The sequence below is a fragment of the Drosophila grimshawi genome, unplaced genomic scaffold (assembly GCF_018153295.1).
Source record: "Drosophila grimshawi isolate 15287-2541.00 unplaced genomic scaffold, ASM1815329v1 contig_1006, whole genome shotgun sequence".
In the NCBI taxonomy this organism is placed as follows: domain Eukaryota; kingdom Metazoa; phylum Arthropoda; class Insecta; order Diptera; family Drosophilidae; genus Drosophila; species Drosophila grimshawi.
In genome coordinates this window covers 2,726,156-2,753,552 of record NW_025062489.1, presented here as the reverse complement: position 1 = coordinate 2,753,552, position 27,397 = coordinate 2,726,156, and the positions used below count along the sequence as shown (strand labels likewise).

The window sequence follows — 27,397 nt, the reverse complement described above, 5'->3', positions numbered from 1 at the left end:
GTATACCAAAAACTCCGTGTTATGTCATTTAAGAACAGGTCTTCCCAAGATATGCTCAATTGTTAACTACATTTTATATATAGATTCGGTTAGATATAGTTACAAATATTTGGCATATAACTAGGGGAATACGTAATCAATAACTGAATAACCGATTCGACGCCGATTGCTACTTCACTTTGTGTGGGCAGAGACCCTTTAAAATGCTATTTGTTGTTCGATGGTTGCTCTTCAGTTGCAAAGGTTCATATTGCTACGTTCGATATGTATGCAACACAAACAAAAAGCTTACGAAACGTGTGCCGCCAATCGAAAGTTACCCAAAACACAATTAAGCACTTTACATCTGTCAAATTGACTTGGAACGCAATAATGCATGTATCAATTGCCACTGCTAATTGGGTTCGATTCCGTACAGCATTTGCGTATAATAAATTGAGCAGTTGCAAGTTCAAGTTGAAGGTCTGGACTGGTCAAATGGGGCGGCTGCGGAAGCATTTGCATGCCGTTCGTCAAACAGACAATGATAGTTGAAACGTTGATATTTGATCGGTGATCATCGTCGGCAGTTGATTGACCATTATCCAACAATTTGTTTGAACGTTCTCAATTGTCTGTCGATAAACAAATAGGGCTAAATGCCATACAATTTGTTCTAGTAATGCACTGCAAAGTTGCCACCGCCACACGTACCGAAAATAAAAGTAAATAAAAACAAGAGAGAACGTTGCAGTCGTGCTTTACCGACTGCGAAATACTTTGATACCATAAGTAGTACCAGCTGATTACAGGTAGCAAAGAACAGGGTAAGTGTTGCCAAGAAATACCGTCCAAGTTTGCCTTTCAAATTGCAGTAAATATAGGATTTTGTGAATTTTGGACGCGGGAGTGGGTGTAGCCGGAGAATATTGTTGGAAGAGTTCGAAGCTTGGTAACTGTAGCTCTTAAATTATGGGAGAAATTGACTTTTGGGAGTTTTAGCGGTGGGAGTGGGCGTGGCTGAAAAACATTATGGAGAAGGTTCCTAATAGTCTTCCTTCCAATTTTGGTGATGGGGGTGGGCGACCTTTGAAGGACATTGCCAGCAACCTATCAATCAAGTGTGGTGACTGTAGCCTTGAAATTTTGGGAGATGTGTGGCTTTATTGATTTCCTAACCACCTAGTGGACATAGCACTCCAATTTGTACACTTTGTCCCGGACACAGGTCAGTATATGTTCCAAGTTTCAAGTCTCTATCTCTAAGTTGTGTTGGACATTGTACAAAACCAATATACTATGATACATTCGTTATCAAAGTGTAAAAAAAACAAAAGTACACCGTGTGTGAGTCCCCGTCCCGCCCCAGCAGCAACAATCACTCATCCCATTGGCAGGTGAGCCAGCGAGCGGCATCTGATAAGCGTTCATACAAAAAAGAGACGTGCAAGTGGCTTTTGTGCATTTCCCATCTGTTTCCGCAATTGTTTAACTCAGGGGACCTTTGCCATAAACAAGGCACCTGAATTCTAGATGCGTTGCATGAGAAGTCCCCGAGTAAGGTTTTTTTTTATGTTTTTTATCTTTCGTAATCGTCTTCGTTTATCCTGAAGCGCAGATGATAAATGTGATGAGCTGAATCATAATACAATAATCTTAAATATATATATGGTTTATACCTTCACCATTTACTTAAACGTATTCCATTTGTATATTTTACCCCAAAATAAGAGGTTGGTTAGTTCATATTCGATATAGACTGCATTGAAATGCTAAATATAATCGAGAATAGATAGTAAACACTTTAAAAATAAAATGGCATTATTATTTATGTGCATATATATATATATATATATATATATAGACACATTGGCATTAATTATATTAATGGTATTATTGATTACTAATTTTAGATTTGTCATAAATAGACACAGTTTTTGTTGGTCATTCGATTGTTTGTTGATCTTATTGATTGCTCTTATTATCATCGTGTCAATTATTTATAAATATTTATTTATGGCTCTACTTGTTGCCACTTCACAAATTCGATAAGAGTCTCTTCCCACTTTGCATTCGCAATTATAAATATATATAAAATGAATGGGGCAACTCTAAAACTCTTCAGTCTACATCCTGCAGCAAATCCATTCTTGAGATGATTTCAGGCAAACCAAAAATAAACCTACAGCTTTGCTTATTATTAATTAAAGCCGAGGGGCTTTCAGTGCGCGAGCGAGATGGCTAGAGAAATGGGCAATAATCAGCAGTTTTGGACCTACGCATATCAATTATCCGGATGCGGGCAAGCCAGTTTGTTTATTTTTTTTTGAATACATATAACAATATATATACTCATTTTTTTTTGTTTATATTTTGGCAGCAATTGTTTGTAATTTGTTGTATTCATTGAACGTATGCGTCTACACATTCATACATGCACATACACAGATTGTTTATAACAATATGTATAATACAATTGTTGGCCGCACAGTGTGTGTGTGTGTGTGTGTGTGTGTATGTCGCAGTAGTGCGTCACTTTTGGGGGCATGGCACCGTTAATTGCCAGACTCAAAAGCTAAAACGCTTTTCATGTTTTTCTCGCTCACATCGGCGAAACTTTCGATTTACGTCTAGCTGTTATTTATGCTTATTTTATATTATAGTTGACTTTTTTTTGAGATGGAGGGAGGCGTATAACAAATAGTTTAAGCAATATTGCAGGGACACTAAATTATACGACTAACACAGGGATCGTGTCGAAAAGCAAATTCATCAAAAACTCACTTAACGTTCATAGCGGCTAAAACTTAGCCACACTCAATTGCCTTTGGACCAAAACTCATTTAATACACAAATTAACCCAAATATGTGGGTTGTTGTTTACTGCGGGGCAAATACATTTATTTAATTGTGCTTTTAAAAAATATATATAATAGATTGTTCGTTGCGTTTTTGAGCTTATTTTTTGTTGTCAGTTATCGGAGTCTGTTGGTCGTAACTCTTTGCTACTGACAATAATGATGAGTAATGAGTCAACTAACCGTCAAAATGTGTTGACTGCGACAAACCGAGCCGAGTATCGCTGAATCGACAAAATGTCGCTCGTTCTAACGGTTTGCACGACAATTTCGCATCGTTGCCGTTGCTGCTGCTGATGGCGACGCCGATGCCAGCGCTGGCAGCATTTTCATTCATTGATCTTGTCTTATGAGTGTTTTTTGTTTTGTTTTTTTTTTCACGTTGCTGATAACATTGCCTTTAGGCTTTGGCTTTGGCAATCTTTGTCTTCATCAACTGAAATTGATTGCCTTTGATAATAAGTCGCCAGCAGCGAAGTTGGCGTCGTTATCGTGCTGCATCTGTGAGAGGAAGCAAGTCTTGGCCAGCTGCTTATCAGCGACGCCAAGTTCGCCTCTGGCCGGGAGGCTCGAAGTGTAGCATGCTACCTGCCAGCTGATTGTCAGCGGCCGTCGAACGTTGAGTCAAAATCGTTCGCTTGGCTTATTGATTCGGCCAGATCGGTTGCGCTGTTGAGTTTGCGCTCGGCGATTTGACTGGCCGTCGCTGTCTCTGTCTCTGTCTCCGTCGCTGTCTCTGTTGGCGTCGCTGCGCCGCTAAATGAAACGCTTTGACGCGTTATAATAACAAGTGGTTGCCGTCTTTGGACATTCAGTGTACGATATCCCGGCGTACGGTGCAGACGACGCCGTCAAAGAGCGAGAGAGAGCACAATAATATTACACATAAAAGAAAAGAAAATAAATAACAGCTTACCAAAACAAAATAAGCCTACTAAACGAGCGTACAGAACCCCACTTACGGAAACTGCACGACGAACCCTTTTGTCACGAGTTTCATAGTGTTTTTTGTTGTTTTTGTTTGTGCAAAAGTTATTAAGTAAAATTAAAAAAAAAAAGCCAATTTAGAAAATTTTAATAAATTACAATAATATATATGCAAATGCCGAGCTCGAGATCGCGTAGAAACTGACGTCAAATTTCACGTGTCGCCCAAAATCGACCGCTAAAAGTTTAAACTCAGTGCCAGTGTGAAGCGATTGCTACTGAAGTAAGCCCAGAAAAAATGTATATAACTAAACATTAAAATCAAAAGAAAAAAATGTTCTGCCAGTTACTTAAAGTGTGCATACTTGTCGTGTGTATTATAAGGCTGGCAGTGGAACGGCAAGCGGAAATCAATGATAAATATGCAGCACATTTAACGCATAAGTGGCAGCAGCAGGCTGATATAATGATATACATATAATAACCTTACTAACTGCTAGTAACATGTGTTGCCAACAAAAGAATAGGAATATTTTAGAAATACACCGGGAAGAATTAATTGACGGATTTTAAATAGAAAGAGCAAGACTTTTTTTCAGTCGATTTTAATTTTGCTTCCACTTCGATTTAGAGCCGGTTTACCTCTCATCACCTGTTTCAAACAATTTCTTAAGCGTTGGCATTCGCATTCTTATTATTGGTACTCTATTGGTACTTACAGAACTCGTCAGGTCGAATCTAAAGCTCACCTTCAATATTCCCAACTGATTGTGACCTTAAAAGTGCAACTTGAACTTGCAAAAAAAAAAAAATACAGTAATTAAAAATAAATCTCAAAAACAATTCTTTATTTCTATAGATAAATGTAAATTGACAACAAAAAAAAAAAAATGACCGCAACAAATTCGCATGCAATAAATTATAAATAATAGAAAAGCAATTAAAATGCCTTGCGGCAAAACATTAAACATAATGAGTTCACAGTACACAAACAATTCGTAGTTGCTAAAGAAAGATATATAAATCTATATATGAATGCAAGTTTAACATGCAGACTCGATACGGTTGCCCTTTGGCCAAATTGAAATTGAAATTAGAGTGAAAAAAATACCACATCAAATAAAACAAAAGGAATCGAAAGGCAAAGGCAAGACCTAAAAATACAATAAAGCATTTAATTAATGCATAGTTAATGTTAATTTGTACAACAAAAAGAAGCAAAAAAAAGCAGAAAAAAATCATTTGTACAATATACAAATATAATAATAATTATTATTAATTTATGTTACTGGCATTTCGTTTTCATGGCCAAATTGCATTCAAGTCTGTTGTTGCTTTTGCAGTCGTGCTTGCCATAACATATAGACGAGTGTGTGTGTGTGTGTGTGTGTGTATATGCGTGTGTGTTATGCCTAACCATAATCGATGGATCGCTTGGATCGGCTGGGGTCACCCAGGCCGTTGCCATTGCCTCGCCCGCTAATTACTCAAGTTCTGTGCTTAGTTTCAGTTATTTGGCCCCAACATTATTATGGTGTTGGCATTGCGAGTGTCGAGAATATAGTCGAACAGTCTTTCAACTTTGCCTCTGGCTTCTTTCACCCGCTATGATTTGCGCGAGTGTAAGATCTTCTTTAGGCATAATCGCTTACACGGCAGTGGCAAGCTTTAATTTTGTCATCACTTGGGCATGAATTTGGAATTGTCATTAGTCTCGCTAAGTGAACTGTTTTCCTCCAACAAAAACAAAACAACAAAAAATCTAAGCGCTCAGCTGTGCTGTGTGCAATTTCTCATTATTATTATTATTATTATCACATTTTCTTTGTTGAAATGCTGCGTGCTGCTAATGAGGCAGGGTCCCCACGCCTAGGTTTGCCATATAATCAGCCCAGTGTCTGACTTCCCTAGCTGCACTCCGTAATACCCATCAAATGACAAAGATTTTAGATTTTAATTCTTTTTACAAGAATTCACCATTTACGTTAAGTGAATGTTTTTTGTTTTCTGCGACTTGACGATATTGGATTTCTTTTTACTAGCAACAAGTACTACAAAAGAAACTTTTTTCATAGGAGCATCTATTGGCAAGGTGACGCATACAGTTTTTTTTTTGTAGTATGTATTCATTTTTACAAACCTTTAGATCGTTGCCACTGATAAGCCAAGATTAGATTTGAATGCACTTTGTTTATAGAGAACTTGCAACAAAGAGAAAGAACATAAATCGATTTACAAAGCTTATTCAAGATTGTGTTTAAGCAATCATCAGATGTGAACTGAGAGTTTGCAATTGCACAAAAATTCACACACATCACACACACACACACACAGTTGTAGTTATTAGTCGGGAACCATAATGATAAGATTGATGACGCTACATGTGACAGCTTGTATGTTTATCATTGTTCATCAGCGATATACATGTGTATGCATTTGTACATATGTATGAGTGTATTCGCTTGGACTGTGAGAACATACTGATTTTGTATTGTTATTGTTTTATTTTGTGGCTTTTGCCAAGTTGAATGACATTTGATACAGTTCCAGTTCGGATTTGTTTTTTGTTTTTATCAAATTTTGCTTATGTTGTGTTGCATTTGACACTTTTTCACAGGTTGATGACGTAGTTAATGCGAAAAATTTGGCAGTTTGTGTCCGACAAATGAAATGTTATTTGTATTTTTTTATTTATTGTCTTTTTTTGATGCTTCATCTAGCTACATTCATTAATAAATGACGCTGGAACCATAAATAAGTCAAGTTGGACAAATAATATATAATAATTATAATGTCCATGGCTCAGAATCCGGCGATTTCACCTGCGTCATCAGAAACGCCTCGGTAACAGTTTTCTGTTTGTATATATATATATACACGGATATATATTCGTCTGTTATTTTCCTCGAATTTATATATGACATATAATTAATAAAGCTACACTCAAAAACTTGTTGTCAAATAAATGGCAATAAAGTTAAGTGAATCAAAATTAAATAAGCAAACAGACAAACTCAAAATGTTTTAATAGAAAGGCTTTTTGTGTGCGAGGCGTCAAAACTAATATAAGTATAAAATATGTTATTATGTAAATATATATTTCCAATTAGCATATAGCTCATTCCTAGTGTCCACAGTACACAGTAAATAGTATACAGTCCACTCCAGGTATCTGTCCATTGTCCAATTTATTAGTTTCGCTTATAATGGTTTCATTGTGGGCAATCTGTTCACAATCTTCTATCATGAACGGATTTACTTGAGCCATATTTAAAGTTCGTTTACATCAAAAAATGCAAATGTAAAATGCTAATTGAAATATAAATATAAGTGTACGCTTATTCAAATTAGGTGGCACCTATATGCAACCAACACAGCTGTCCCATTCAACTCAATGCAAATCAACTCAATTCAAATCAATTCGATTCAACTCAACTTACTTGAACTCCAACTGAGTAAACTCTGAGATGTTGACCAGATGTTGTCGCTTCACGTGCTTTGGACTCTTCAATTTGCATATGTGCAGGTTTTATATCAATGAAACGAAGTGTTACGTAGCCAACACGTGTGAGCAGTTTTTGAATGCCCATGCTATGAATGGATTATTATTCAATAGGATGGGAGTAGGGGGAAAATTACAGATAGTATGTGTATGTGTATGTGTATGTGTATGTGTATATGTGACTGCAAGCTGATTACGTTGCCATATTCTCTGCCTGTAATCTGCTCGAATTATATGACGCACCTAATATACATTACATTACATTACATACTTCTAACAGATAACAATTAATCATACGCAATGTGGTAACACCGTTGATGGAAGGGCTTTTACAAGTGTTTATATATAAAAATGCACACACATATGCTTACTGCTTATGCCTCTATAGAGGGAACACACTGTATTCTGTAATTCCACATGTCTAATTTATGCAATTTAAAATAATAATAATTCAAGAACTCAAATTAAAAGTATCGCGCGCGTCGTTCATAAATTTACGCGTTCAGAGAACTGCAATCCCAAGCGTTTAATCATAGCCTGGGAACTATGCGCTTATACCACATATACATATGCACATCTGTCTGTGCATACATATATAAATAGACGACTTCTAAGCTTTGGCTTAATCACAATAAATGGAAATAAATCGAAATTAGCAGACGGTACACATTTGGCTCACGTTTTGCAAATTAACCGTCAGCCGGCCGACGTCGCCGTTCCTGCGCTTAAACAGATAGCTTAGCAAATAGCAAGACGACAATTGTTCGAGACTATTGAGCTTAATATATATATATATATATATATATACAAAAATAAATATAGATTCTTTAATTAGCACTCGAAACAATGGCTTTTTTCTTATAAATAAAAATAAATATATAATTAACAAATCATGGCCTTTGTCTCGTAACGCTTTAACGTGTTGTTATACCAGAAAATTAGAAATTGCTTTATCGGATGGAGTAAGAGGGTATTTTGTCGATGCCGATCATTTGTAATCTAATCGGTGCAGGTGTTTAATGTTTAATCGGATGCCAACTGAGTCTGGATTAATTGTGTTTCACCTTTTGTTTTTTGTTTAACACCCGTATTTACGTGTCAAAAATAATCAAATCTCTTCACTTTATTATTAGCACAAGAGTATATATAATAATAAATAATGTTAAAATCTTATCGCTGGTTATAACTTGTATACAGTATTGTATATAATTAAATTAGTTATTGATTTTCTTGATGCTGTTCCTTTGTTAAAAATTTGTTTTTAAAAATATTTAATCAAAAATGATGTAATTGGCGGCTAAGCTTGTTAAGAGTTTTTCTTTGCATTTGCGGGACTTTTTTTAATTTCTGGTATTTTTTTAAATTTCTAAAATCCCATTATCCAGATGAATCTCGACCTAGAAATTCCCAAATCCTCTATGCAGACAAACCATCTGCCAAACATTTGCCATTAGCAATACGCATAACAAATCCATTAGCGTATCTGCAACAACTGTAGCTGCATAAGAAACAGAAACACATTCACATAAATGGATATATATATATATATATATATTTAATTATGTATGGGAGATTCAACGGCGGACAATCAAGCAAATAAAATTAAGTGCATTTGTATGCGTGAGAGCGTTTGTCAGTCAATTAAAGTTGAAAAGATAATTATACAAATTGTGTAGTCATCGCAAAAGTTCCGCATCTAAAATCGAGACTAAATTATGTGCCAGTTGAGTTGAGTAAGCAATATAAAAACAATGAAACATTTCAATTGAAAGCAGTCCCCGTTTTGTTTGTCTGATCTACCATTTAGTTTAGTTTTAGTGTCAGTGATTTTTGTCAGATTTTCAATTACTCATTTAGTCAGTTACTAGCTGTTGCCTCTGAACTTGAATATGGCTTGGAATGCTCGAATTGCTAAATTGTCGTCATCTCTGAGCTGTCTTTAATAGTATCATTTGTTCTATGATAATATTATGTGTGGATCACTTCGTTGATTTGTTTTTATGCGATTGAGAATGAAAATGAAAAATACAACTGCTACGTTCGATATCAGTGCAAAACACTTTAAAACATCAGTTATCAAGCAAATCAATACAAAACTAACTATAGCAATGACAAGCACTTCTTGGCATTGTGAATGGCCTGAATGACTGTTCCGTGGTCAGGGAGGGCAGTCACTTCAATGTGTCAATTTCAATGTTTGTCACAAAGCGGCTTGAGTGATAAGCATTAAATTAAACGCGATAAACGTACTTAAAGTCACAAATTGAAATATTATCACCCTCAAGTGACTTGCACGTGCAAGGACACACAGTCAAACAAAAACGTACACAGAGAACGTTGTGTTATTATTATTATCATTGGATGGTTTATCAGAAGTATCAGTAAATCAATTGTGAACTTAACTCTTCAAATAAGAAGAATTTGCATGTGGTTTTTTATAACCTGCAAATGAGCGAACCATGCTTATAGAGCATCCAACAGTCATGTTAAACGAATCCACACATTTTTCACCTTATCAACTCAACTCAAATTTTCATTCAACAATGGGGGTTTTCCACGTTCTATTATCGAGTACCACTTGCGTAGATTTGCCTCAGTCTCAAGTGTGTATGCAATATTGCAAGAACTTTCTCAAGAACTATAGCTCCCGTGATTTCTCATCGATCATAAGTATTGACATTGCATGGAGGATTACCACAGATTAGATTATGTTAGCCTTTCTAAATTTGATTTTTTACCTCATCTTGGTTTTTTCAATCACATGAATGTTATTTTTTCGTGTATCTTACTCTCACGTCATAGCAGTCGTCGTCAACCGTAGATTAGCAATGAAATCTCCGACCATTAATTTTTTGTCGTCATTAATGTGATTTCCAATCAATTTTCGTTCACTATATATGCTGAAAGGGTTCACAAAAATTAAATACGTGAAAAGCATGTATATTTGTATTTATATATTTATATTGGAATTAATTAAATTCTTGTATCATATATTGTTGCTCATTAACATTTATTTCCGTAGCTTTTTTTTATTTTTATGTGACAGAATTCGAATAAATAAAATAGTGGAGAACCTGTTCCAAACTTATTAATGAACTATTAATTTTTCACTTTTCTGCCACTGCAATTCTTGAGTTCTTGTGTTCCATTGATATTAATAGTTTTATATTTATTGCTGTGGATGTTGTGCGATGAGCTTTTGTCGCGTGACCAAGGTTTGGCATTGTGCTGATAAGCATGGCAAACTGCTCCACTGAATGATTTGTTGGCCAACGTTGTTGACGCAACATCGATTGCTGGTGTTCCAAATCTAATCGTATAAGCTGTCAAAAGTCCATAAACTTGAAAAGCCCATGGCGATGCAAAGCCTGACTATTATCGGTTGTTCGATTTGTTGGATTACTTGTATTGGCTGACAACGGACTGTTGGACTGTTGGTTGTTTGGTTGTTTGTTTGTTGCAGCTGCAGGCTTTTTCACTTTAGCACACATTCGGATGGCCGAAACTGGTTGCGTTTCAATGCGCCGTTAAATGTTTTTATTAATGCGAATGCAAAATGCGTGGGCTGGCAAACTCGATTCACAGCAAACAGGTCCCTAGCTTCCCAACAGTCGGCAAAAACTATTTGGAAAACAAAATTTAGTGAAAAAAAGTCAGACAAACTAGAAACTATATGATATTTAAGTGAGGCCAAATATATAGACAAAAAATGTGTATAAATGCCTGCCTTTCGATTTTGTTCATTGTGCGGAAGTGTAATATGTGTATTGTTTGAGCAGGGCAAAACCTAAAGCAAAAGTATTGCCGTTATGAATTTATTTAACTATTTTTTGTTTTAAGTTTTTTTGTTTGTTGTATATTCATTGATTTCCGGCGCTCCAACATTTTTTACTTATACATTTTGAGTTCTACAAACTAACAAATACAAAATAACAGATACTACATCAAGAACAACAATATATGAACGTTATATTGTTGCTTGCAGCCATATCAACGGTCCGGTGACTAAAGCTCTGTCCTCACAGCCCCTTCCCAAACAAATCATCCCGCCATCCCCACCCGCCTCGAAGAACAGGACGCACAACAACGAACTGGACGCATTACACAGTACTTTATATACTACTCACACACACACACACTCACACACACTCACACACACACAAAACCCACACATACACATACAATGTAAACCAAAGGCCTTTGGATTTTTCTATAACATTTTTATTCAATTTATATTCTTCAAACATTCTCTTAAAAGACAGTTAAATATTATCATTATAAATCTAAGCAAAAACACATCAGCTCACATTCATCAATAACTTATTATTTTATTTATTTAATCTTTGCAAAAAAAAAGTCAATGAAATTGTGTGATATTTCGATTTTGTTCAGTGATAGTTCCAATCGAGAACCTTAAGCAAAAGGCAACTTTTGCACAGACAAATATGCCAAAAACTTGAGGCAACATAACAAAAAAATAAAAATAAAAATAATAATAATATCAAAAAAAAAAAAAAAAAAGAAAACACAAACCAAATAGATATACGCATACATATATATTTAAATATTATTGCACCTTGATTAGTTGCAAGTATTTGTGTTTTTGTTTATATATATGGATGTATATATGATTATTATTTTTTAGCAAGAAAAGGCTTAGTTTGAATATTAGTTAATGAGTTTCCATTGCGCAACTGAGAATACTCACAGCAAAAGCACACAGTCGCAATTTTGGCTTTGACTATCGCTGCAACACACGCTTGAAGCGAAGTACACCCACAAACACACACCTACACGCACTTTAACACACACGCACACACAGAAAAGCGACCAATGCAAAAATGTCGCAACCACACGAACCGCAGACGCCTGACGTGCCACACAATCAGAACACAAATACAGACACCGACCACAGCAGCACAGATTACAACAACACATCCCACACACCACCCAGCCCATCCATACCAAATGAGCTGAAGCAGCGACAGAAACCATCGCTCTCACCGCTGAATGTGCGACGACTTTCCTCTTATGCCGCTCACAATGATGCCGCCGATTTTGGGGCTGATGATGGTGTGGCGCCACCATCGTCCACTACCATCACAATCAATACGATCAGCAACAACAACAATAACACCAACACCAACAACAATAACAACACATCATCAACAACGTCCTCATCATATGCTACGCCACCAACATACCAACAGCAATTGTCAACAATGACCACAACGACGCCGCTCGATGCGGCCGTGGATGATAAATACAAGTTATTTACCATTTACAATGGAAACGGTGAGTGACGGCAACTGAGGCAGCAGTAGCAGCAGCAGCAGTAACAGCAGCAGCATTATCATCATCATCATCTTCATCATCATCATGATTAGGAGGCATTCTAGTTTAGAGTACAAGCCCCCAGTGGCGCGCCAAGCCCTTGAAACGAAATCGTTAGCGATAACGATACCGATACCAATACCGATACCGATAACAATATGCTGCTGCGTTAAATATGCTGAGTGTACTGTTGCCCCGTCTCATTCTTTGCCTCAGTATCTACCTCTTTTTTCTATTTCTTTATTTATTTGATTCTTCTTAATCTTTGTTCAAACATTTACATATGCACATATATATTTTATATTGATCAACAAAACCTTGCAGAGTTGTAATTTTTACTTATTGTGAAACTACGATTATTCTCCGCTTGTCGTATCATCTTTTTCCTTATGTGAATATACATTTATAATGGTATTTAAAAACTCTAACTTAACGTTAGAGCTCCTTGTAATCATTTTTCTATTACAGTATCAAATTTATTCTTAAAATATTATTAAATTCAGAAAAACAAATATGTATGTGATGTTTCTTGTAAATATATTGTTAGCTTTAACAAATGCAATTAAATATATGAAAGTTTGAAAAAATAAAGTAAATAAATAATGCGCATTTCTAACTATTTCTTACAAAAAAGCACCAATTTTATATACATCATATCTCTAAATCAAAACTTAAACTAAAACACTACCGATTACATTTGTTGCAATCTTTTGCAATTATAAGCCTCATAATAATTAGCCATATGAACTCCGTTAATTGATTGCAAGAAACATACATACATCGTATAAAATAGTAAAAAAGAAAACTTTTCAACTGGAACTATTCATATTTCAAGTATATTTAAACAATGAGCAACATTTATAAATGAATATTATTCTGCAAGTGTATTAAGAGCTTCGTTTTTACCGATGCTACATTTTGCTTAATCTTAATTCAACAGTCTTGCATATTTTCATCTCGAATCTTTTATGTTATGCTCAAGTTATAATCACATACAACTACAGTAACAGTTACTCTTACATATATTGTATTTGAATTCCAAGAAAAAATTAGAGAGAACGTTGCAGTCGGGCGTAACCGACTGCAAAATACTTTGATACCATAACTAATACTAGCTGATAACAGGGTAAGTGTTTCTAAGAAATACTCTCCATGTTTGCCGTTCAAATTGCGGTAGATACAAGCTGGTAACGTTCCTTCGATGTTTGGTAACTGTAGCTCTTAAATTGCGGGAGATATAGGCGTTTTGGATATTTTGGGACCGGGAGTGGACGTGGTCCAACATATTTACCGGAGTTTTTAAGGGTGTTACTGGCAATATCGCTTTCAAATTTGGTGACTCTTTCAAATTGTGTGAGATATATGGATTTATAGACTTACACTAACAAGTGTATCGGTTTGAGGAGGCGGAGTGGACGTAACCATCAAATTTTTTTATCGATCTCTTAGGGGAGATACCAGTAACATACTTTTAAAATTTGGTGACTTACAAATTGTGAAAGATATATGCATTTCATATTTCTGAGGGCGGTGTAGGTGGGCGTGGCATATGCCGACATCTCCAACCACCTACCAACCAAATTTAGTGACTGTAGCCTTAAAGTTGAGGGCAAACTGTGGCTTTATCGATTTGCAAAAATATCGATTTTTGTCGATTTCCAAGACCCCTCGTGGATGTAGCACTCAAATTTTTAATCTTGGTCTAACCCGGGCACGGACCAGTAAGTGTTCCAAGTTTCAAGTCTCTAACTCTAAGGGTGTCGAAAAAAGTTCCGTTCATATAGACAGACAGACGGACGGACAGACAGACGGACGGATAGTTAGACGAATAGACAACATGACGGACATTGTACGAAACCAAAATACTGTGATACCTTCGGTATCAGACTGTTTATTGTATTGTCTTATTTTTACAATCGCACTATCGCAAATCATATACATGTTAATAATAGATGATAAACACATAAAATCTTTATTAATTATTGCATGCAATTTTTTGTTGTTGTTTGCTTGTTTGTTTTCTTGTCTGTGCTGTTGTTGTGGCAGCTTTTATGGACGAACGATTTGTAATTTATTAACTTCGCTCGAAAAAAATACACAAAAAAGAAGACAACAAACAAACAAATTGTTCTATTCATTTGGCAAAAAAAAACTCGTTTAAACAATCTAAACATAAAAAAAAAAAACAAAAAACAAACACGAGTAATACAAACGCTTTATAACTTAGTTTTGGCTTAGTGTGTAGGGTAGTGCTTATAAGTAATACTCGTCTTTAATTGTGACGTTAATTAATTGCCCTGCTAATGACTCAATACTCTTGTCTTTAGTTGCATGCCACACAGCCAGACACACGCACACGCACACACACACCTACATACACACACCAAGATACTGTGATTGAAAATTTAGCTAGATTGTCATACTAACTGCATTGTTTTCTTTCCCTATATCTGTTTCTTCCCCACATACCCAAAAATTCCCGCTTGTTGCACAGACCCCGACAATGAGAAGTTGTCCGGCCTTCCCCATTCAACAACTGGTTCACTAAGCTCAATCATCACGACGTCTATAGCATCCTCCGAACCGGATCCTGGTGCGGCGGGCAGCGGCGGAGGTGGAGGAAGTGGAGGTGGAGGACATGGCGGCAACAGTGGATCTGGCGCTCTGGTGGCAGCAGACGCATCCAGCATTGCCGGCATCAATGGCAGCTCCGAGGAGAAGTTGGCTTTAAATCGGCCCGGCATCAAACAAGAGAAATGGTCAACCATATTATTGCAGGTGTCCATACCGTTCTTTCTGGCCGGCATTGGCACCATTGGAGCGGGAATTGTACTTGGACGCGTCGAGGTAATGTAATATTTTCAGCTCAGTGATTTATCCCATTAAATGCATGTCATATATTTAAGCAATTGCCAAAAAAAAAATAAATAAATAAATAAAAGCAGAACCGAAAAAAAAAACACTTATTGTCGCGTGCTTCGGGCAGAGGTGTCACGGCCTGGCTAATGAGTTGTTTCGCCGGTTCGTTGGTATGCTGGTTCGGTACGTTAATTGGCTAATGGGATTCTGTGTTGCAAGAGCATCAGCACAGCTGACGAATCTCATCAAATGCCTCATTGACATTGCGCAAGTGCCAAGATGTAGATAAAAAAAGGTGCAGACAATTAAAATGACACGCAAATTAAATTGTAAACTCTAATGGCAGTCTCCGACAACTCATTAAAACTACACATAACAAAGCAAAGCCGTAAATACAATTTAGGCACACACAAAAAAAAAGTCAAACAAAACAATTTTATGAGCACCCAACAGTCTGAGAAAATCCGAATTAGACACGCCACCAACACCTGGACCTTCCAAAAACATTTCGTTTTTAGCAAAAAGACTCTTCTTAAAAAAATCATCAAGCATTTTATTCGATCCTTTTTCAATACATAATAAAATTGAAAGCATCGTCTTAGTTAACTAAAACAATAATTAATTTTTAATTGAGTTTTTGCTAAATTTAACAATTAAAAAGCTGAAGATCTTACATCCCTAGTTTTTATACCGCCGTAGAGAATATTTATCATTTTATCGGGAAGCCTGTAACGCATTCAATGAGACGTCTCCGTCAGAAAACAGCAAACATATAATTAAACTTTGTTTAAAACGTACAAAACCATAATAATATTCCGAATTCCAGACTGAAATTTAGATGTCAAGAGGAATCCTGCAGAGTTACAAGGACATAAAACCATCCGCGTGCCTAAGTTTTTTTGGTATATGGTGGCCAGGTCATGATCGTTATTTACTTTCGTTTTTCTTAATCGACTATGGCACATTTATCACATCGTTTGCCAAGTAGTGTATATGCACATGATTCTTTATGAAAGGCATCGATTGTAACTTCCGTCCTTATTCTATATCGAAAGTTTACTTTTTAGCTGGTTGGATGATTAATAAATTAAGCAACTGCACGTCAAAGGATGATAAGAAATGTAAATTAAGCTGCTTAGTCACATACATATCTATAAGGCAGACAAAAACATTCAACACTTAATAAATATTTATTGGGTTGCTAATTAACCCCAAAAAATTCTGGTCTAAACTAACCACTGGGCCGGCTACAGTTGATGCCAGCCCGCTATAACCAGCTCCAAAATTGAATAGCCAGATAAAAACCAAAGACAAGACGAACTATTCAAAAAAATAAATAAATAAATAAATATACATATAATATATACTACACTATATAGTTTAGCCTCGCTCTACTTGATGACGTCACTGTCAGATTTATAATCAAAATTGAAGCCATAAATCGCAGTGAATTCATTATGTAGATATACATACTGTGTAGGAGGACTAACTAATTAATATTGTGTGTGTTTTATCTTCCTTTCTTTTCAATGATCGCAGAAATGGTACGTCTTCCAGAACGTGAGCGAACTGTTTATTTTGGTGCCAGCGCTGCTGGGCCTTAAGGGTAATCTGGATATGTGTCTCGCCTCGCGCCTCTCCACGCAGGTCAACCTTGGGAACATGACGTCGCGGTCGAATGTGGTGCGCATGATTGTCGGAAATATTGCATTGGTACAGGTGCAGGCAACGGTAGCCTCATTTCTTGTGGCTATGTTTGCCACGAGCGTGGGTGCGGCTATGACCGGTAACTTTTACTTTGAGAATGTGATGCTGCTGACCGCATCGGCCATGTTTACGGCTACTTCGTCGTGCTTTGTGTTGGGTAAGCGTACACACCTAAAGAGCATCTATATTTGAGACCTGTTTAACATGATGTGACAATTTGATATTGCAGATTTTGTGCTGGTGGCTGTGATTCTGTTCTCTCAAAAGTATCGCCTTAATCCGGATAACCTGGCCACGCCACTGGCTGCCTCCATTGGAGATGTTGTGTCAATCAGTTTGCTGTCGTTTATTGCCTCGCTGCTCTATGACCACATAAGTATGTCTTTCGATCTCGATCTATATTTATTGGCACGCTCTCACGATCTGTAATCTGTTTTGCAGAGACCCATCTGTGGATCACTTTCATTGTGGTTACCTGCTATCTGGTGCTGCTGCCCATGTGGGTTCTTATTGTTCTGAAGAATGAGTATACACGGCCGGTGTTGAAGAGCGGTTGGGTGCCAGTGCTGTCAGCGCTCTGCATCAGCGGGTAAGATTTATCTCTACATCTTGTCATCGTACCACTCATACAATCTCTCTCTCTCTCTCTATCATTTCCTTTCTCTCTCTGGCTCTATCCCAATGTCTCTCTGTTAAGCGTGATTAAGGGCACTTGGAAAGTGCCGCCTGATTTGGGCCATGATAAGCACAATTTGAGCTTCAATTTCCATACATTACAAGTTTTTTGTGCCATTTCATGTCCAGTTGGTGGCGGCATTAGGTGTTCCAAATTGAGCAACACATTTTGATTGATCGGTTATTTATTTGCTTTTATTTATAAAGCGCCGACGGCGAGCTAAGCCAATGGCTATTGTTAACTTGTGTCCTTCACTCGCAGCGTGACGGTCAGCGAGGCCCAGTTTTAGTTGAGCTTAGCTCAGTTAATTTATAGACAGTTGGAATATTAATAAACATAGCAAAGCTTTATAAATAGCTTGTTGTAAACTACAAACTATTTAGGCATATAATTTGTGAATGTATTTAATTAGTTTAGTGGTATTTCAGCCATAGTTCTATATGAACTGAAAACAAAAACTAAACTAAAACTAAAATTTGTTACTTATGGGATCTGCTATAAACATTCATAAAACCATTAGTTTAAACGGGAGTTCATGTTTGATTGCTTCTCACATACTTTGATTATAACTTTTGCAGGCTCGGTGGTCTCGTGTTGGACGCCGCTGTGGAGGTCTTCAATGGTTTTGTCGTCTTCCAGCCGATCATTAACGGCATTGGCGGCAATCTGGTGTCGGTACAGGCCAGCAAGATATCGACCATGTTGCATCAGAGCTCAATTATTGGCATTATACCACCGCACACGAAAGTCGTCGAGTGGCCATGGCGAGCACTCTTCAAGGGCGGTAAGTTGAATAAACACTCCACTTCATAATATATAATATATTTATAATTCTGTAAATTGATATCATTATTTTGCCAACACAGTGCCCTATGCAAAAACGGCCCGCATACTTATCGCCATGTCCATACCAGGCAACATATTGTTCATCTTTGTGGCCGATTACATAAACATGAATGCGACGACTGTAACGTGGGTGTTTATGCTATCCTATTTATTGGCCAGTTTGATACAGGTAAGTTTGAGTACCTCTTTCTTAACACACGCTTTGGAAGAGGTTATCTAACTTGTTGAAATCATTAACAGGTAATGCTGCTGCTCTACATTGCGCACATCATTGTGCACGCCATGTGGAAATGGAAGATCGATCCGGACAACTCCTCCATACCATATCTGACGGCGCTGGGCGATCTGCTGGGCAGCAGTTTGCTGGCTCTCGCTTGGCTCTTTACAATGTCGGTGAACAAGCAATACGGCTCCAATATGGATACACTGAATGCGCCCAACTAGCAAAACTTCACTAACACGATAGTTGCCTACATACATAATCTACATAGCTGTGGGGCCGCATCCTTTTTGATGGCGCCCAGTTTATTAGTTAGCACGCAATAGGATAATGCAAATTTGGGATAATATGAAATTGCATGTAAAGCAACTCAATACAAAGAACTGTAATGTACCTAAATTCAAACATAGAAAACTTACACGTACACAAAACAACGATGATAGACATCAAAAGCACACACACACACATATATATATATTTATATATATATATATATAGCACATAAAACCACACACACGACGACACAAAACCCAAAACAAAAAGACAAAAGACCTATTCAAATATTTGTAAAATATTTCGAATGTTTAAATTGAGGATGAACCATTTCTTTTTGTAGCTTTCACATGGCTTTTGCTTGTGTTCCTTTGCTCTACCAAGGCATGTACGAGTATATATTGTAAATTTTGGGCGATCTGACCTGTTAAGCCACATGGCAGAGCGCTACGTAATAGTTTTTTTTTAAGGCTTTTAGGACAATATTATACACATACAAATGGACTCCAATGGGAGCTAAGTGCATATAACTTGTGCAACTTAAAACCAAACTATCGGATTTTCATTTTTGTTGTCTTTTGTTTTCATAGTGCACAGTTTTCCTTAATCAGCAAAATTAAAAATAATTTACACTGAAAATAGACTTAAATATGGCCTACTTAATTTTTATATAATACAATCTATAGTATTAGCGTTGATTTGATTTTTGCAAATCTCGCTTTATTGTTTTAAACATATAAATATTTTTTTCCTAATATTAGAAACGAATTTTTTTTGCTTAGCACACCACCCAAAACCACAATAAATCCATATTTATTACCTCTGCTATAAAAGACCCAAGTGCAACCTTTTTTTTTTCTTTTAATAATATAAGTAAAACATAATTGTATTTGTATGTATTTAAAACCAGAATGTAATATAATGTATCTAATTATTATTGTTTGTGCGTTACGTAAAGCGAACAGGGAAAGTTGAGACGTTCTGAAAGGAAATGTGATCGATATTTAATTAAAATAATAATAATTATAAACTAATGTAATTCATATACATAGCATGATTATTGTGTAACAATAATTAAAATTAATTAATATGTTGGAATAAACGAAGGAAGTTTTGTGAACATCATTTGGGTATTTAAATTAAAGCGCGCCTATTGTGGATATTGATTTTATGTATAGAATTTTTGTGGACAGTGTCGCTAACTGCAACACTGTAGATCGACGCACAGCCGCATATCGATATTTCGACATATCGATAACATCCGTAGAGCGTTTGGTGACGCTACCAAACACGATATCTATCGTGCTTGTATGGAGTTTTCCAATTAAATATTGTATTTCCTTAAGGCTCGAAAAACAAGCCTGGAAGTTAAGAAAACTATATAATAATTATAAATATACAAAGAGTATTAAATATGTACTAAGCGATGTATCAGCCACGGCGAACATCAGAATTTCATGACGATGCTCGGGATGATGGCGCCATTTTAAACAAACGCCAAAGCAGGTAAGTTCAACATTCATATTTATTTGTTCATGCATTGTATTATAATATCGCAACTGTTGGGCGTATCCAACTTTAGGGCGCAGCGTAGCACGTCGGCATCAGTAAACAAGCCTAGCCACAGCAACTGGCAGGCACAGTCACGGCTAACTCAGGATCGCGATCGTGGCACGCCCCTTCGCTCGGGTCCGCTGCCCACAACGAAGCGTAGTGTGGCCAATGGCACGACGCCGCTGCGGCATCGACAGGCAACCTCAGTGGAGCGGCCCGTGGCGCTGCACACGGACAAGAAGTGGGTGCAGGAGCAGTCGCAGCTGATTGCCGAATATTTGGATGAAATGAATCATTTGGCTATCCTACCAGGATTTCCCAATGAATTCTTTAGCCGCGGCGGCACTGCACTACGCCAAATGACGATGAAACAGTTTGTGAGCATTGTGAACTTCTTTTTTCAATTTATTTGGGGCAATCGCACAAGTGTGGGCAACAATCATGTGGATGATATTACGAGCGTCTTGCATAAGATCAACTATCCGTATCAGGTGAACAAGTCTTGGTTGATGACGCCCACAACACAGCACTCGTTTGGTCATGTAATTGTCATGCTCGACTTTCTGAAGGACTTTGCCCCTGTTTTGCCTCTCAAACAGCAGGAAGCTGGCGAAGATGAGGAGTTCCCATTTGTGGAAACCAGTGAACAACCGAGCTATGTTCAAAATACCCTTGATTCCATGGCTCTATCCAATACACAGATCAGCAGCATCATGCTCAACGAGGAGACGGTTCAGTTGTTATTTACCTCGACGAAAGACTGTTTTGCGATGTGGGACAAAAAGAAGGGCGATGATTTTCCGGTGTTAGAGCGCGAAGTCAGAAATCAAATAATTAAAAGCCTTTGTGACTTTCCTGATATTGAATCTCTGGATGAGGATATAATTCGTCTGCAGAACGAGTTGCAGCAATTGGAAGAGCAGCTGCAACTACCCAGCGAAAACAACATGGAGCAGCTGGAGCAACTAATTGCCCAGGAGCAGCATCTAGAGAAGCAGCTGCTGATTGCCCAAACCCGTGGAAAGGAATATTCTGAGAAGATTGCACAGTTATTTGATCGCAACAAACAACATGTAAAAGAGATGAAAGTGCTGCACAGAGAGTGGAAACAACTGCAATGCGAAGTGAGCGGACAAAAGTACACCGTGGAACAGTTTCAGCGCATGAAACTGATGCTCAGCGATCTGGAGAACGAGGAGCATTTCTATAAGCGGCAAACGCTTGAGTTTACTGAACGCGGCTACGATCAGCAGGTGCGAATGGCTCGTGCCAAGAAGCATCTGCTCGACCAAGTGGAGAAATTCAACACGCATGCGCAGAACATAGTTTTCGATTCGAACATATGCAGCGCTAGCGAGAAGGATAAATTGGAGCTGCTGTTGCCGTTGCCGCCGCTACATTCTGATATTCAGGTACGCAGCCGGCGTCTCACCAAACTAGCCGCTCTGCTTGAGAAACGTGGCGCTCAGCACAGGGAGCGGCATCGGCAGCTGGAGCAGCACAGAAACGAGCTGACCCTACAGAACCGGAATCTCCAAACGGAACTCAATAATATAAACAAACAAGTTCAGTCATACGAGAAGAAAGTGTTGCAACTGCACCACGCATATAAAACCAAAAGAGCCATGTGGGCGCAGCATCAAGAGCAATTGGAAGAACGCAGCTTGGAACTCAACGCGAAGTTCGAGCAACTAAAGCGGCATCAGGAAGAGTTAACACTCGATTTGGAAAACAAAAGACAGCAGAATGAGGATTACCTTAGCGCTGCCGAGCGGCGCCAGGAGGAGCGTTTGCGCGAAAGATCCGAATTCCTAGAGAATTACCAGCAGAAGCTGGCAGTTGCCAATGAGCAGCTCAAGCAGTTCGAAGCGATAGTTACACAAAACAACGTCGAGTTAGCCAATCTTGAACGGAAGCTGGAGAGCATCAAGCTGTCCCCGTTCGAGAATGAATTGAATGCGGCATTTTTACGGCTTAAGGAAAGTAAATAGTATATTTATTTCATGTATAGTTGCAAATAAATTGATACTGCTTTCATGCAAAGAACATTTTTGTTATGGATCTGGAAGGGACGGACATCTTTTAACTCGCATTGAAGGATTTTCATGATCTGTAAAAAAAGTCTGTCGAAATTTTTACAGGGAAAAAATCGCAGTAACTTTTCAATTTTCAGGACTACATTCCAATGAACGAAGATTACTCAAGCAACAAAAAAGTGATCATATCTCAGACATTTTCTGTTCTCAGCCATGTTACAAACCACTATTATTAATAAATTAAATAATATTATTAAGAATCGTCCTTAAAGTTTTAGCGATTGCAAGGGTTTTCTTATGTCGTATTTTTTCGATGGCCTCATATATCCTTGAATGCCAATCAATAGAGCAGGTCCTTCTGATCCCAACGCACCACATATAGTAAGTTACATTATATATTCAATTCATTAACTGTTTAATTTGCATGAGGAGACGTTTAATGAATTAATTACATTTCGGTTATAAGTATTATTGGATGAGTGTCTAAATTCTTGCATGGAGTGATTTCAAGTGGAGTTTGTGAACAGCCCTCGTTGTGAATGTACACACACGTACAGAAACTGAATGGACTGAACGGTCGGCTGGCTTGCATTGTCGACTATGAAATACTCTATAAAATATCAACATGATATAGAGCGAGAGGGGGAGAAAGATAGATAGAAGTGAGTGAGATGGAGCTACAATTGCTAGCTTTGGATTCTCGCTTAATTATTGCCACGCGGATCAAACATTTGATTATATTGTTTTAAATTGCACTTGGTACGGTTTAAGTTTAGGTTAAGCTTTAGCTTTACATTGTACTGTTACATATATATATATATATAGGAGAACGTTCGCTTCGTGGGAGGGGCGGGAGTTGGGTTTGGGCTTGGGCTTACATACATACGATTACACATACATAATATAATATAATTTTTGGCCAATTTTGAGTAATGTGAAACAGAAGAAAGCAATGCAAAACAAATGCACTGAAACAACATTTTGCTGTAATAAATAAGTATGTGTGTATAGTATAGCTTAGGTAAATTTATACAGTAGTGTGTGTGTATGGTGTGTAATAGTGCTGATGGTGGTTGTTGGTGTATCTGCTGCTGCTGCTGCTTTTGCTGCTTTTGTTGCTCTTGTGCGATTGCCGCTCAAACTATAAAAACATCACCATTGTTGCACTCCACAGCGGACGCAGTACCAGTGGAGAGAGCGAGATCACCGCCACAGCCGGCACGTAATGGCTGAGATTGCGTTTGGTTTGTTGTTGCTGCCATTGCGTGATCCTCGGGAGTGATTTTGTCCAGCAGCTCGGCTTCTCTGCCAATCTCAACGATGCCCTGCGGCTGCTGTTGCTGCTGCTGCGGTGAGCTGCTGCTCGATTCAAGTGCTTCCTCCTGATTATCATTGCAGATTCGGCTGGCCATGTGTATGCTAACGCCGGTCACATCTAGCTCCGCCTCGTCCTTGTGGTTTTGGAATGTAACTGAGATCTCCGGCGGCTCTTGTGATGCCGCCGCACCGTCGATGCCCTCGTCAATGTGACTTTGGCTGCTGTCACTGCCAGCACCAGAGACGGAGGCACCGTTGCCTGTGCTATTAGCAGGCGCTGTCATCATAGAGGACCACCAACTGGAGAGGGCCCCCTTGGCCTGTGAGATGGCACCGCCAACGGCTCGGCTAGTGTTATTGACTGCTTGATTGATCTTTCGTCCGCTCTCGCTGTTCTGCATGGTCCTGTCAGGGCCAAGCAATAAACCAAGAAGTTAATTCCTTAATTATTCTGGGTCTTGTTTGCAACTTGATCTTTACTTACTGCGCCAGTTTCAGCTTCATGTCTGCCACGGACAGAGTGCCCGCAAACGGATGGCCAACGGGTAGTGCATCAAAAAATTCGGGTTCAGGTCGCACATCAAACCACTCCTGGTAGCACTGTGTGCGCTTAAAGGCGTTCATAAAGTTCGGATTGAAGTGATCATTGTCCTTAACATCTGTGCATAAAAAATTCGATTATGGATACGATTAACTTCGGCTCTCACTTCGACTTACCCGGCGCTATCGCAGTACGTAGGAGAGCCAATATGTAACCTTGGAACTGTTCGCGAATCCAGTATTCACTTCCCTCAGCATCCTCTTTGGGCGTTTGTACGTGCTTCAGTATGTAGTCCATGTAGCGTAAATCTTCGGTGCTGAGCACAAGCTGGCGCCGCAATTCCGGATCATGAGCATCCAAATTGGCCGACTCAATATCAACGAGCACGTCAGCCAGCTGACGCTTCTGCTGGAAAAGCACATTGGAGGTGCCAATGATGTAGGACAGCACCATCGGATCGCTGAGCAGATCCATGTACGGCAGCGACAAATACGGCAGGCACAAATTGCCGCTGGCAAAGATGCTGACAGGTGCTCGGTATTCGTCCGGATTAATTGCGCAGAGTGCGGCAAGATTAGCTGACAAAGAGAATCTGATATTAGCATTGCCATTAAATGAAATAAACCGATAGCATAGCTTAATTCTTATCTAAGGTGATACAAGCCCAATCTCTATAACCTTATCTACGAGCAGTGGGCACTTATTTCAGATTGGCATCTTATTTCGGGGGATGAATTTCGAAGAATTTACCGTAGATCATTATTAGGTCATACAATATTTTTTCAAGGATACAACCATTCACTTACAGGCCAATGTATCAACGCTCGCCTCGCGAGTCAATGAGCTGCTGCGTCCGTTTCGCTTGCCGCCCCCAGCGCTGGTACCGCTTTCCGTTGAGTCGACGCGATGCAGACCATGGTGCGTAGGCGTTGTGGTTGGGCAGCTTGAGTCCTGCGACTGTGAGTTTGGAGTTGTGCGCGGTGAGGTGTTGCCGCTGCTGTTGCAGCACTGTGAACCCGCGGAGGCGGCCGAGGAAACTAGCGTCAAGTCTTCCGCTTCTGGTAGCGCGTCAGGCTCAATCTCAACCACAGCATCAGTTTCTGCTTCAGTTTCCGTCTCAATATCCACCTCCGCCTCGCGCTGCAACGAGTCCGTAAAGTCAGGCATTGGCGAGAGTGGACGGGAGGTGCGCACACAGGCCACTTCCTGAAAGCCCTTTTCCAGCAAACGCGGCACCAGCGATGCCATGCCCAATATTAAGACGCACATGCCGCGCACCGGAGAGCCAAAGCAGACAACGCGCCGTTGGAGGAGCAGCAGCTTAAACAGTATCAGCGTCTTGTGGCGCCACTGGAGCACAATCTCGCGCAGCGAGAGACCCACATGAAAATGGCGCAGCGGCCGACGCGTCTCTTCATCAAGCAAACACGAATTTAGCTGCTGATATGCCTTTACCAGCAGCTCTGTGCAGCTGAAGTCACCCTGGTCGAAGAATGCGTCGGCAATGAGCGACAGTTTCACCTCAATATACCCATAGATGGGCAGGCGTGCTAATATGCATACGGACTTTTGTACGGTGCTGCGGGTCACGTCTGCAGTCCGTATTTTGAGCTTCTCCACGGGGATTTGACGATAGCACGAGACGCCATAAATACTTTCCGCCGGTTCAAACAGACTGGGCAGATTAAAGAACACCGTATCCTCTATAAAATTATGCGAGCCGTCGGGCAGAGCCAGCGTTGGTAAATACTTCCATCCAGATGGGCACTCGTTGCGACCAGTTGAGCCGGCGATTAGCGGCGGGTGCGAGAACTCCACCTGACAGCCCAGTTTGTGATGGAAACCAACGACCAGAATGTGCAATATGGGCGGCTTGTTCTCTGGCTCGCTGGCCATGTTTTCGTTCAAATGCTATGCGAGCTGTGCACAATTCGCAGAAACTGAATGCGTCGTTAGTTAGACAGGAACAAAAACGCAGATAAGTGGGGGAGGGGCGGGGAAACGGAGGCGCGTCCTCGCTGCGTCACTGTTTAAAACAAAAGAAATGACCAACAATGAAATAGCGCATTAAACAACAAACATAAAAAACACTTACATACATTTGTATTTGTGAGTATGTTTGTATAAAGATATCTTAATTTGTGGTTCTTCAAAATTAACAAATCGAGCTATAGAACTATCGACAAAATGCGGTGGTGGCTGGCCGATAAATGTGAAGCAATCGTAATGGGAAAGAATTGCGATAAATAATAACAATTAGCCGATATTGAATTGCTAATTATCGAATATACCAACTTATAATCCGCACAGCCCGTTACAACTTTGTGTTTATTTATTTTTTTTTACAGACTTACGCATGTACATATTGATGTGGAGTGCAATATGTAAATATTGATACTCAAAGTCTTTTAAAAGCTGAACATTTCAAAATATCAGATACAAAAACACATTAGCATTCTGAAAATAATATATATCCACACATATGTATATACAACATAGCATGCCAAAGGCGTGCCAAATTGAATGCAAATATTGGGATGGGATTGCTTTTAATACATGTGTATTTATTTTAAGGTTGAATTGCAAATGCGCTGCAAAACTATTGAGGATCTATTCCAATATGTTGCAATTAAATAATTACATTAATTGTTTATTCATGAATGTTAAGATTACAGTATATCTGGCCAAATTTGCGGCAAAGAAATATGCTAATTTTCTTTAATTAACTATTTATGGAACTGTATTGTACATAACTATTTCATACATAT

At 38.7% G+C, this 27,397-nt stretch overlaps 3 protein-coding genes across 7 annotated transcripts in view; 2 read left to right on the top strand and 1 right to left on the bottom strand.

Annotated features, from left to right (window-relative positions):
* LOC6565438 (solute carrier family 41 member 2) overlaps nt 1-20,301 on the top strand; it is a 32,396-nt gene extending 12,095 nt beyond the window's left edge. For 2 of the 4 annotated variants that reach the window (XM_032738537.2, XM_032738538.2), the window contains exons 3-9: nt 15,095-15,447; nt 16,999-17,323; nt 17,396-17,542; nt 17,608-17,755; nt 18,421-18,626; nt 18,709-18,857; nt 18,929-20,301. In XM_032738537.2, the coding sequence (XP_032594428.1) occupies nt 15,095-15,447; nt 16,999-17,323; nt 17,396-17,542; nt 17,608-17,755; nt 18,421-18,626; nt 18,709-18,857; nt 18,929-19,132 (1,532 nt within the window). In that variant the 3' untranslated portion in view covers nt 19,133-20,301. Of the gene's footprint in view, nt 1-11,924; nt 12,562-15,094; nt 15,448-16,998; nt 17,324-17,395; nt 17,543-17,607; nt 17,756-18,420; nt 18,627-18,708; nt 18,858-18,928 lie in introns of those variants that run through there. The other 2 variants (XM_032738536.2, XM_001991088.3) reach the window with 2 other exon arrangements.
* Nucleotides 20,302-20,488: 187 nt separating this feature from the next.
* Nucleotides 20,489-22,825, top strand: LOC6565437 (early endosome antigen 1). Its single transcript, XM_001991087.3, has 2 exons — nt 20,489-20,687; nt 20,764-22,825. Exons 1-2 carry the CDS (start codon nt 20,608-20,610, stop codon nt 22,724-22,726), a joined length of 2,043 nt encoding a protein of 680 aa, XP_001991123.1. The 5' UTR covers nt 20,489-20,607; the 3' UTR covers nt 22,727-22,825.
* Nucleotides 22,826-23,169: 344 nt separating this feature from the next.
* Nucleotides 23,170-26,848, bottom strand: LOC6565436 (late secretory pathway protein AVL9 homolog). 2 transcript variants are annotated; one of them, XM_001991086.2, is made up of 5 exons: nt 26,725-26,848; nt 25,436-26,655; nt 24,806-25,207; nt 24,573-24,747; nt 23,170-24,493 (listed from the first exon to the last, which is right to left on the bottom strand). In XM_001991086.2, the coding sequence occupies exons 2-5, from the start codon at nt 26,523-26,525 to the stop codon at nt 23,908-23,910; spliced, it is 2,253 nt and encodes a 750-aa protein (XP_001991122.1). In that variant the 5' UTR covers nt 26,526-26,655; nt 26,725-26,848; the 3' UTR covers nt 23,170-23,907. The 2 variants fall into 2 exon arrangements, with proteins under 2 accessions (XP_001991122.1, XP_032593840.1); XM_032737949.1 differs by having other exon boundaries at nt 26,729-26,792.
* Nucleotides 26,849-27,397: the final 549 nt, after the last annotated feature.